The sequence below is a fragment of the Scyliorhinus torazame genome, chromosome 15, assembly GCF_047496885.1.
Source record: "Scyliorhinus torazame isolate Kashiwa2021f chromosome 15, sScyTor2.1, whole genome shotgun sequence".
NCBI lineage: Eukaryota > Metazoa > Chordata > Chondrichthyes > Carcharhiniformes > Scyliorhinidae > Scyliorhinus > Scyliorhinus torazame.
The window spans coordinates 53,720,452-53,732,475 of NC_092721.1; the positions used below are offsets into that span (position 1 = coordinate 53,720,452).

General features: G+C 45.5%; 1 protein-coding gene across 9 annotated transcripts in view; it reads right to left on the reverse strand.

Moving 5' to 3' along the window:
* dzip1 (DAZ interacting zinc finger protein 1) overlaps positions 1 to 12,024 on the reverse strand; it is a 646,334-nt gene that overhangs the window by 437,551 nt on the left and 196,759 nt on the right. For all 9 annotated transcript variants that reach the window (XR_011935128.1, XR_011935127.1, XM_072476252.1 and 6 more), the window contains exon 8: positions 10,546 to 10,689. Coding sequence is in view for 7 of the 9 variants with exons in the window: in XM_072476252.1 (XP_072332353.1) it covers positions 10,546 to 10,689 (144 nt within the window). In the remaining 2 variants the exon portion in view is untranslated. The remainder of the gene's footprint in view (positions 1 to 10,545; positions 10,690 to 12,024) is intronic.

Below are 12,024 nucleotides of genomic sequence, written 5' to 3' on the forward strand. Positions count from 1 at the left end.
GAGAATTAATCGTCAGCAGAAGGCGGGGGGGGGGGCGGAGGGGGTTAGTTGAGCATAGATTAGGGGGGTTAATTAATGGTGGGACCTGTGGGGGAGGGAGGTGGGATTTGCACTCTGTCTATATTTTTATGTTTATATTGCTGCTGTCACAACATGCCAAATAAATACCTCAATAAAATGTTTATTTTAAAAAAAGAAGGCGTATGGTGTGTTGGCTTTCATTAACAGGGTTTAAGAGCCACAAGGTTTTGCTGCAACTTTATAAAACCTTCGTTAGACCACACTTGGAATATTGTGTCCAGTTCTGGTCGCCTCATTATAGGAAGGATGTGGATACTTTGGAGAGGGTATAGAGGAGATTTACCAGGAAGCTGCCTGGAATGGAGGGCATGTCTTATGAAGAAAGGTTGAGGGAGCTAGGGCTTTTCTTATTGGAGCGATGAAGGAAGAGAGGTGACTTGATAGAGGTGTACAAGGCGATGAGTTGCATGGATAGAGTGGATAGCCAGAGACTCTTCCCTAGGGCGGAAATGGCTTTCAAGAGGGGATGTAGGGGAGATGTCCGAGATAGATTCTTTACACAGAGTGGTGGGTGCGTGGAATACACTGCCAACAGAGGTGGTGGAGTCTGAGTCATTGGGGACACTTGAGCGACTCTTGGACAGGCACATGGATAGCAGTAAATTTAAGGGGTGTAGGTTAGATTGACCTTAATTAGGATAAATAGTCGGCACAACATCGTGGGCCGAAGGGCCTGTACTGTGCTGTACTGTGCTATGTTCTATGATAGTTCTGGTCCGACAGTTTAACTTCTCAATTGGAAAAGACCAATTTTGAGGGTATTAGGCAGGAACTTTCAACAGTTGATTGGGGGTGCCTATTTGCAGGCAAGGGGACAGCTGGTAAGTGGGAGTCTTTCAAAAAGGTGTGAACTAGGGTTCAGAGTGAGCACATTACTCTTAGAGTGAAGGGTAAGGCTGGCAGAAGGAGGGAACCCTTGATGACTCGGGATATTGAGGCCGGGTCAAAAGGAAACAGGAAGCATATGACATGTATAGGCAGCTGGGATCAAGTGGATCCCTTGAAGAGTATCGGGCTTGTCGGAGTAGAGTTAAGACAGAAATCAGGAGGGCAAAAAGAGGATATGAGATTGTCTTGGTAGATAACGCAAAGGAAAATCCAAAGAGCTTTTACAGATACATAAAGGGTAAAAGGGTGACTAGGTGACTAGGGCCTCTTAGAACAAAGAACAAAGAAATGTACAGCACAGGAACAGGCCCTTCGGCCCTCTAAGCCCGTGCCGACCACGCTGCCCGACTAAACTACAATCGTCTACACTTCCTGGGTCCGTATCCCTCTATTCCCATCCTATTCATGTATTTATCAAGATGCCCCTTAAATGTCCCTGCTTCCACCACCTCCTCCGGTAGCGGGTTTTAGGCACCCACTACCCTCTGTGTAAAAAACTTGCCTCGTACACCTACTCTAAACCTTGCCCCTCTCACCTTAAACCTATGCCCCCTAGTAATTGACCCCTCTACCCCGGGGAAAAGCCTCTGACTATCCACTCTGTCTATGCCCCTCATAATTTTGTAGACCTCTATCAGGTCGCCCCTCAGCCTCCTTCGTTCCAGTGAGAACAAACCGAGTTTATTCAATCGCTCCTCATTGCTAATGCCCTCCATACCAGGCAACATTCTGGTAAATCTCTTCTGCACCCTCTCTAAAGCCTCCACATCCTTCTGGTAGTGTGGCGGCCAGAATTGAACACTATACTCCAAGTGTGGCCTAACTAAGGTTCTATAGAGCTGCAACATGACTTGCCAATTCTTATACTCAATGCCCCGGACAATGAAGGCAAGCATGCCGTATGCCTTCTTGACTACCTTCTCCACCCGTGTTGCCCCTTTCAGTGACCTGTGGACCTGTACTCCTAGATCTCGCTGACTTTCAATACTCTTGAGGGTTCTACCATTCACTGTATATTCCCTACCTGCATTAGACCTTCCAAAATGCATTACCTCACATTTGTCCGGATTAAACTCCATCTGCCATCTCTCCGCCCAAATTTCCAAACAATCTAAATCCTGCTGTAGTCTCTGACAGTCCTCATCACTATCCGCAATTCCACCAACCTTTGTGTCGTCTGCAAACTTACTAATCAGACCAGTTACATTTTCCTCCAAATCATTTATATATACTACAAAGAGCAAAGGTCCCAGCACTGATCCCTGTGAAACACCACTGGTCACAGCCCTCCAATTAGAAAAGCATCCTTCCATTGCTACTCTCTGCCTTCTATGACTTAGCCAGTTCTGTATCCACCTTGCCAGTTCACCCCTGATCCCATGTGACTTCACCTTTTGTACTAGTCTACCATGAGGGACCTTGTCAAAGGCCTTACTGAAGTCCATATAGACAACATCCACTGCCCTACATGCATCAATCATCTTTGTGACCTCCTCGAAAAACTCTATCAAGTTAGTGAGACACGACCTCCCCTTCACAAAACCATGCTGCCTCTCACTAATACTTCCATTTGCTTCCAAATGGGAGTAGATCCTGTCTCGAAGAATTCTCTCCAGTAATTTCCCTACCACTGAAGTAAGGCTCACCGGCCTGTAGTTCCCTGGATTATCCTTGCTACCCTTCTTAAACAGAGGAACAACATTGGCTATTCTCCAGTCCTCCGGGACATCACCTGAAGACAGTGAGGATCCAAAGATTTCTGTCAAGGCCTCAGCAATTTCCTCTCCAGCCTCCTTCAGTATTCTGGGGTAGATCCCATCAGGCCCTGGGGACTTATCTACCGTAATATTTTTTAAGACGCCCAATACTTCGTCTTTTTGGATCTCAATGTGACCCAGGCTATCTACACACCCTTCTCCAGACTCAACATCTACCAATTTCTTCTCTTTGGTGAATACTGATGCAAAGTATTCATTTAGTACCTCGTCAATTCCTCTGGCTCCACACATAGATTCCCTTGCCTATCCTTCAGTGGGCCAACCCTTTCCCTGGCTACCCTCTTGCTTTTTATGTACGTGTAAAAAGCCTTGGGACTTTCCTTAACCCTATTTGCCAATGATTTTTCGTGACCCCCTTCTAGCCCTCCTGACTCCTTGCTTAAGGTCCTTCCTACTTTCCTTATATTGCACGCAGGCTTTGTCTGTTCTCAGCCTTTTAGCCCTGACAAATGCCTCCTTTTTCTTTTTGACGAGGCCTACAATATCTCTCGTTAGCCATGGTTCCCGAAAATTGATGTATTTATCCTTCTTCCTCACAGGAACATGCCGGTCCTGAATTCCTTTCAACTGACACTTGAAAGCCTCCCATATGTCAGATGTTGATTTGCCCTCAAACATCCGCCCCCAATCTATGTTCTTCAGTTCCAGCCTAATATTGTTATAATTAGCCTTCCCCCAATTTAGCACATTCATCCTAGGACCACTCTTATCCTTGTCCACCAGTACTTTAAAACTTACTGAATTGTGGTCACTGTTACCGAAATGCTCCCCTACTGAAACATCTACCACCTGGCCGGGCTCATTCCCCCAATACCAGGTCCAGTACCGCCCCTTCCCTAGTTGGACTGTCTACATATTGTTTTAAGAAGCCCTCCTGGATGCTCCTTACAAACTCCGCCCCGTCTAAGCCCCTGGCACTAAGTGAGTCCCAGTCAATATTGGGGAAGTTGAAGTCTCCCATCACCACAACCCTGTTGTTTTTACTCTTTTCCAAAATCTGTCTACCTATCTGCTCCTCTATCTCCCGCTGGCTATTGGGAGGCCTGTAGTAAACCCCCAACATTGTGACTGCACCCTTCTTATTCCTGATCTCTACCCATATAGCCTCACTCCCCTCTGAGGTGTCCTCCCGCAGTACATCTGTGATATTCTCCCTAACCAGCTGCGCAACTCCGCCTCCCCTTTTACATCCCCCTCTATCCCGCCTGAAACATCTAAATCCTGGAACGTTTAGCTGCCAATCCTGCCCTTCCCTCAACCAGGTCTCTGTAATGGCAACAACATCATAGTTCCAAGTACTAATCCAAGCTCTAAGTTCATCTGCCTTACCCGTAATACTTCTTGCATTAAAACATATGCACTTCAGGCCACCAGACCCGCTGTGTTCAGCAACTTCTCCCTGTCTTCTCTGCCTCAGAGCCCCACTATCCCTATTCCCTAGTTCTCCGTCATTGCTCTCACCTTCTGACCTATTGCTCCCGTGCCCACCCCCCTGCCAGACTAGTTTAAACCCTCCCGTGTGACACTAGCAAACCTCGCGGCAAGGATATTTATGCCTCTCCGGTTTAGATGCAACCCGTCCTTCTTATATCGGTCACACCTGCCCCGGAAGAGCTCCCAGTGGTCCAGATAACGGAAACCCTCCTTCCTACACCAGCTGTTTAGCCATGTGTTTAGCTGCTCTATCTTCCTATTTCTAGCCTCACTGGCACAGGGAGTAATCCCGAGATTACAACCCTAGAGGTCCTGTCTTTTAACTTTCTGCCTAGCTCCCTGAACTCCTGCTGCAGGATCTCATGTCCCTTCCTGCCTATACCGTTAGTACCAATATGTACAATGACCTCTGCCTGTTTGCCCTCCCCCTTCAGGATGCCCTCTACATCCTGGAGACATCCTGGACCCCGGCACCAGGGAGGTAACATACCATCCTGGAGTCTCTTTCACGTCCACAGAAGCGCCCATCTGTGCGCGTGACTATAGAGTCCCCTATTACTATTGCTCTTCTGCGCTTTGACCCTCCCTTCTGAACATCAGAGCCAGCCGTGGTGCCACTGCTCTGGCTGCTGCTGTTTTCCCCTGATAGGCTATCCCCCCCGACAGTATCCAAAGGGGTATACCTGTTCGAGAGGGGGACAACCACAGGGGATTCCTGCACTGACTGCCTGCCCTTTCTGGTAGTCACCCATTTCTCTGCCTGCACCTTGGGTGTGACCACATTTATATAACTGCGATCTATGACGCTTTCCGCCAACTGCATGCTCCTAAGTGCATCCAATTGCTGCTCCAACCGAACCATGCGGTCTGTGAGGAGCTCCAGTTGGGTGCACTTTCTGCAGATGAAGCCATCCGGGAGGCAGGAAGCCTCCCGGACCTGCCACATCTCACAGTCAGAGCACTGCACCCCTCTAACTGACATTGCGTCAATTAATTAAAATTAATTTTTTTTTTTTAATATATTTTTTTTTTTTAATTTTCAAAGTTACTGTTAACTATCTGTTTCCTAGCACTAGATTTCTAATATAAATGCAAAAGCTAAATATAGTACTCTCCGATCTCTGGCTTAGATACTCCTCTAAATTATAATTAAGTAATTATGTGTAATTAGTTACCAATGCTTAATTTTTTTAATTTAGTGTAGATTCCCAACCAGCCACTCAGGTCACAGCTTTTCTGTTTCCCCCCGACACACACAATTTGAAAAAGGTATAAAAGTAAAAATGAGTAAAAATCACTTCCTTACCTTCTTACCTTCTGAGTGTCTTAGATGTTCTCAGGTTCTCTCCCTGACAGAGAGGTCACAAGGTCATCTTGTGCAGATCCACAAGGGATGGGAGAGGTCCTAAATTAATTAAGGAATTGGTAGATGTTGAGTCTGGAGAAGGGGGTGTAGATAGCCTGGGTCACATTGTGATCCAAAAAGACGAGGTGTTGGGTGTCTTAAAAAATATTAAGGTAGATAAGTCCCCAGGGCCTGATGGGATCTACCCCAGAATACTGAAGGAGGCTGGAGAGGAAATTGCTGAGGCCTTGACAGAAATATTTGGATCCTCGCTGTCTTCAGGGGATGTCCCGGACGACTGGAGAATAGCCAATGTTGTTCCTCTGTTTAAGAAGGGTAGCAAGGATAATCCCGGGAACTACAGGCCGGTGAGCCTTACTTCAGTGGTAGGGAAATTACTGGAGAGAATTCTTAGAGACAGGATCTACTCCCATTTGGAAGCAAATGGACGTATTAGTGAGAGGCAGCACGGTTTTGTGAAGGGGAGGTCGTGTCTCACTAACTTGATAGAGTTTTTCGAGGAGGTCACTAAGATGATTGATGCAGATAGGGCAGTAGATGTTGTCTATATGGACTTCAGTAAGGCCTTTGACAAGGTCCCTCATGGTAGACTAGTACAAAAGGTGAAGTCACACGGGATCAGGGGTGAACTGGCAAGGTGGATACAGAACTGGCTAGGCCATAGAAGGCAGAGGGTAGCAATGGAGGGATGCTTTTCTAATTGGAGGGCTGTGACCAGTGGTGTTCCATAGGGATCAGTGCTGGGACCTTTGCTCTTTGTAGTAAAATGATTTGGAGGAAAATGTAACTGGTCTGATTAGTAAGTTTGCAGATGACACAAAGGTTGGTGGAATTGCGGATAGCGATGAGGACTGTCTGAGGATACAGCAGGATTTAGATTGTCTGGAGACTTGGGCCGAGAGATGGCAGATGGAGTGTAATCCGGACAAATGTGAGGTAATGCATTTTGGAAGGTCTAATGCAGGTAGGGAATATACAGTGAATGGTAGAACCCTCAAGAGTATTGAAAGTCAAAGAGATCTAGGAGTACAGGTCCACAGGTCATTGAAAGGGGCAACACAGGTGGAGAAGGTAGTCAAGAAGGCATACGGCATGCTTGCCTTCATTGGCTGGGGCATTGAGTATAAGAATTGGCAAGTCATGTTGCAGCTCTATAGAACCTTAGTTAGGCCACACTTGGAGTATAGTGTTCAATTCTGGTCGCCACACTACCAGAAGGATGTGGAGGCTTTAGAGAGGGTGCAGAAGAGATTTACCAGAATGTTGCCTGGTATGGAGGGCATAAGCTATGAGGAGCGATTGAATAAACTCGGTTTGTTCTCACTGGAACGAAGGAGGTTGAGGGGCGACCTGATAGAGGTATACAAAATTATGAGGGGCATAGACAGAGTGGATAGTCAGAGGCTTTTCCCCAGGGTAGAGGGGTCAATTACTAGGGGGCATAGGTTTAAGGTGAGAGGGGCAAGGTTTAGAGTAGATGTACGAGGCAAGTTTTTTACGCAGAGGGTAGTGGGTACCTGGAACTCGCTACCGGAGGAGGTAGTGGAAGCAGGGACGATAGTGACATTTAAGGGGCATCTTGACAAATATATGAATAGGATGGGAATAGAAGGATACGGACCCAGGAAGTGTAGAAGATTGTAGTTTAGTCGGGCAGTATGGTCGGCACGGGCTTGGAGGGCCGAAGGGCCTGTTCCTGTGCTGTACATTTCTTTGTTCTTTGTTCTTAATATTTCTCATCAGTATTTACTGTTGAGAAAGGCACGAACGTTCGGGAAATTGGGGAAATAAAAAGTGATGTCTTGAGGAGTGCACACATCACAGAGAAGATGGTGCTGGAGATATTAAAGCACATCAAGATAGTTAAATCCCTTGGACTTGATGAAATGTATCCCAGGACATTGTAGGAGGCTAGGGAGAAAATTGCCGGCCCCCTCGCTCAGTTAATGGTAGGGAGTTGGGGAGAGTTACAGAACAAAGAGATCTTGGGGTACAGGTTCATAGCTCCTTGAAGGTGGAGTCACAGGTGGACAGGGTGGTGAAGAAGGCATTCAGCATGCTAGGTTTTATTGGTCATAATATTGAATACAAGAGTTGGGATATCTTATTGAAGTAGTACAAGACATTGGAAAGACCACACTTGGAATACTGTGTTCACTTCTGGTCACTCTATTGTAGGATATTGTTAAACTAGATAGAGTGCAGAAAAGAATGTTACCAGGCTTGATGGTCTGAGTTAAAAGGAGAGGTGAGATAGGCTGGGACTTTTTTCCCTTGAGCGTAGGAGGCTTAGGAGTGATCTTATGGAGGTCTATAAAATAATGAGGAGCATAGATAAGGTAGATAGTCAACATCTTTTCCCAAAGGTAGAGGAGTCTAGAACAAGAGGGCATAGGTTTAAGGTGAGAGGGGAGGGATACAAAAGAGACCAGAGGGGAACTTTTTTCACACAGAAGGTGTGGTGAGTGTCTGGAGCGAGCTGCCAGAGGCAGTGGTAGAGGCGGGTACAATTTTTTCCTTTAAAATCCAGTTAGACAGTTACAGGGGCAGGTTGGGTATAGAGGAATATGGGCCAAATGCAGACAGGTGGGACTAGACAGTTAAATGGACAGGGTGGGTATAGAGGATTATGGGCCAAATGCGGGCAAGTGGGACTAGCTTAGTGATAGAAACTGGGTGGCATGGACAAGCTGGGTCGAAGGTTCTGTTTCCATACTGTAAACATCTATGACTCCAGTGAAGTGCAACACAAACTTGAGGAACAACATTTCGATTTCCGGTTATGGACTCAACACTGAGTTCAACATCTTTAGACTGTGAACGTTCCCCCGTATCTTGACCCCATTTTTTGTTTCTTTGGTTTATCCTAATACAAACACACACCACCACCCCCTCCCCACAGGGCCATCTATCCTGTTTTGTTTTCTGAGCATTGACCTTTGTTCACCTATTAACACATTCTGCTATCTTACCTTTATGCCACTATCAGCACTTCCTTAGTCTTTAATGCTACCATTAATACCCCATTTGTCTTGAATCCATGAAATCTTTGTTGATCTCTCCTTAGCTCTGATCTTTCCACAATCTTCTATTCTGCCCCAATCCCTCCATCCCCCTCTCCAGCTATATAAGCTCTGTCTTCCTGCCACATCCAGCTGTGAATGGCGGTGTCCAATTAAACAACTCACTGGAGGAGAAGGCTCCACAAATATCCCCATCCTCAATAATGGAGGAGCCCAGCACATATGTTCAAAAGATAAGGCTGAGGCATTTGCAACAATCTTCAGCCAGAGGTGCCGAGTGGATGATACATCTTGTTCTCCTCCAGAGGTCCCCAGCATCACAGATGTCAGTCTTCAGCTGATACGATTCACTCCATGTGATATCAAGAAACAGCTGAAGGCACTGCATACTGCAAAGTAGATGGGCCCTGACAATATCCCAGCACTAGCACTGAAGACTTGTGCTCCAGAACTTGCCGTACTCCCAGCCAAGTTGTTCCAGTACAGCTACATCACTGGCATCTACCCAGAAATGTGGAAAATTGCCCAGGTGTGTCCTGTACACAAGAAACAGGACAAATCAGTCTCCTCTCCATCAGCAAAGTGATGGAAGGAGTCATCAACAAGTGGCACTCACTCAGCAATAACCGGCCAATGGAGGCTCAGTTTGCGTAGCTCCAAGATCACTCATCTCCTAACCTCATTACAGCCTTGGTTCAAACATGGACAAAAGAGCTAAATGCCAGCGGTGAGGTGAGAGAGACTGCCCTTGACATCAAGGCAGCATTTGACCAAGTATGGCATCAAGGAGCCCTAGCTAAACTGGAGTCAATGGGAATCACAGGGAGAACTTTCCACTGGTTGGAGTCATATCTGGCACATAGGAAGATGGTTGTGGTGATTGGAAGTCGATCATCTCAACTCCAGGACATCACTGCAGGAGTTCCTCAGAGTAGTTTCCTCGGCCCAACCATCTTCAGTTGCTTCATCAATGACCTCACTTCCATCATAAGGTCAGAGGTGGGGATGTTTGCGGATAACTGCACACGGATAACTGCGGATAACTGCACAATGTTCAGAACCATTCGTGACACCTCAGATAATGAAGTAGTCCATGCCTACATGCAGTAAGGCCTGGACAATATCCAAGCTTGGGCTGAAAAATGGCAAGTTACAGTTGTGCCACACAAGTGACAGGCAATGATCATCTCCTACAAGAGGGGATCTAACCACCAATGGCATTCAATGGCATTACCATTGCTGAATCCCCACAATCAGGGAAGGTCAAAGACTAGGAATCCGACCGCGAATAACTCCTGCTTCCCCAAAGCCTGTCCACCATCTACAAGGCACAAGTCAGGAGTGTAATGAAATACTTTCCACTTGCCTGGATGAGTGCTGCTCCAATAACACTCGAGAAGCTTTATACCATCCAGGACAAAGCAGCCCGCTTGATTGCTCCCCCTTCCACACACATTCAAACCCTCCACGACCAACGAACAGTGACTGCCATGTGTACCATCTACAAGGTAGACTGCAGTAACTCATCAAGGTTCCTTAGACAGCACCTTCCAAACCCACAACCACTAGCATCTAGAAGAACAAGAGCAGCAGATACCTGGGAACCTTACCACCTGGAAGTTCCCCTCCAAGTCACTCACCACCCTGACTTGGAAATATATCGCCATTCCTTCACTGTCACTGGGAAAACATCCTGGAACTCTCTCCCTAACAGCACAGTGGGTGTACCTACAGTCATGGACTGCTGTGTTTGAAGAAGGCAACTCACCACCACCTTCTGAAAGGCAACTAGGGATGGGCAATAAATGCTGGCCTAACCAGCGACAACCACATTCCGTAAATTAATTTTAATAAAACATTTCTACCCCCTACATTCTGAAGAACCTTCACTATGTTGTCCTCTCCGTAGATGCTCCCAGACCTGCTGACTTTATCCAGCATTTTCTGTTTTTATTTTATATTATCATAACCATACCTGTTTATCTAAAATATTCTTAAGATCCATCACTTCCTGTTGGTATCGCCGGCTTTCCTCCTGGATGTCATGTTCACGTTCATCTTTCAAAACACCAAGGCTAGATTTAAGCTGCAAACTTGTACTCTTTATCTGTAAAAGTTCCTTAAATAGGATATGTAATAAACATTAAAATAAATATACTTAACATCCCATATGTTTCCAACATATTTCCAAGCTTTCTTCTGTGATCTAGTTTGCCACTGGCTCAGTGTTTATTTTCACAAATAAAGAGCAGTGCTTACAGTTTCTGTTGTTCATACTTTAAAGGTCTGGTTGATTGATACTTTTATAGGATTGTTGCAGCAGCAGTTTAAGAAAATCATGTATGGCTGTTTTTAAAAAATATTTCCACATACCCCATTGTTCCTAAAGGGTTCAATGGTTCTGTACAGAGTGAGTACTGGGTTAATGAGCACGGCAGACATGATGGGCCACTGACAGTGGATGGGAGAGCATGGATAAGGTCTTTTGAAGTTATCTTCAAAATGTCACCGCATCAAGATTATGGTTCACTGGAAACCTCCGGAAATGGGACTCAACAATAGTACAAGCAACTTCTCAGAGCGAGGGGTTATTTAGCAGTAATTAAGACTTTCCACACTCTTAAAATTTACATATTTGCATGGAGAAGGTTTAATGAATATCTAGAAAGTGCTGACACTTCATGCATGTGAACACCCCAGTACCGCAGTGTGGTAATGGCGTTCCTAAGCTTGTGAAAGAGCAGGGAAATCCAGACAGCAACTTCCTGATTTCCATGTTTAACTGTGCACTTATAGGCGCTAGTAACTGTCTCTGAGTTACTCCTTAACACTGTTAGCTTCACCATTATTCTGACTGTAAAATTCGGGCCAAAGTCTTAGCAGTTTACAATTGAATTATTATTAACAGTTATTATATAAACAGAAATTAATGTCACAATAATGCACTAAGTTTTCTTAAAGGCAAATAATTTGGGGGAATAATCAACAACACAACTCATAAGCACAACTTTTAGCAGAACTTGGAAAGAAAGTTCCTACTCTGCTTACGTTGAAATTGTCTCCCATCTGCCAGTATAAGAAAAGCAAGAAAATTGTTAAATATTTGTAAATCACTTGCTTACATACAAATGTATGAATTAGAAGCAAGAGTAGGCCACTCTACCCCTCAAGCCTGCTACACTATTCAATATGATCATGCCTGAATTGATTGCAACCTTAACTCCATATTCCCATCCACCTCTGATAACCTTTCACCCACCCCCCCCCCCCCGATAATCAAGAATCCATCGAGCGCTGCCTTAAAAATATTCAAAGAATCTGAGTCCACTGTGTTTTGAGGAAGAAAATTTCAGAGACTCACATCCCTCTGAGAGGAAAATATTCTCCTCATCTTTTTCTTATTTTTAAACAGTGACCGTAGTCCTAGATTCTCCAACAAGAGGAAGATCTCTCC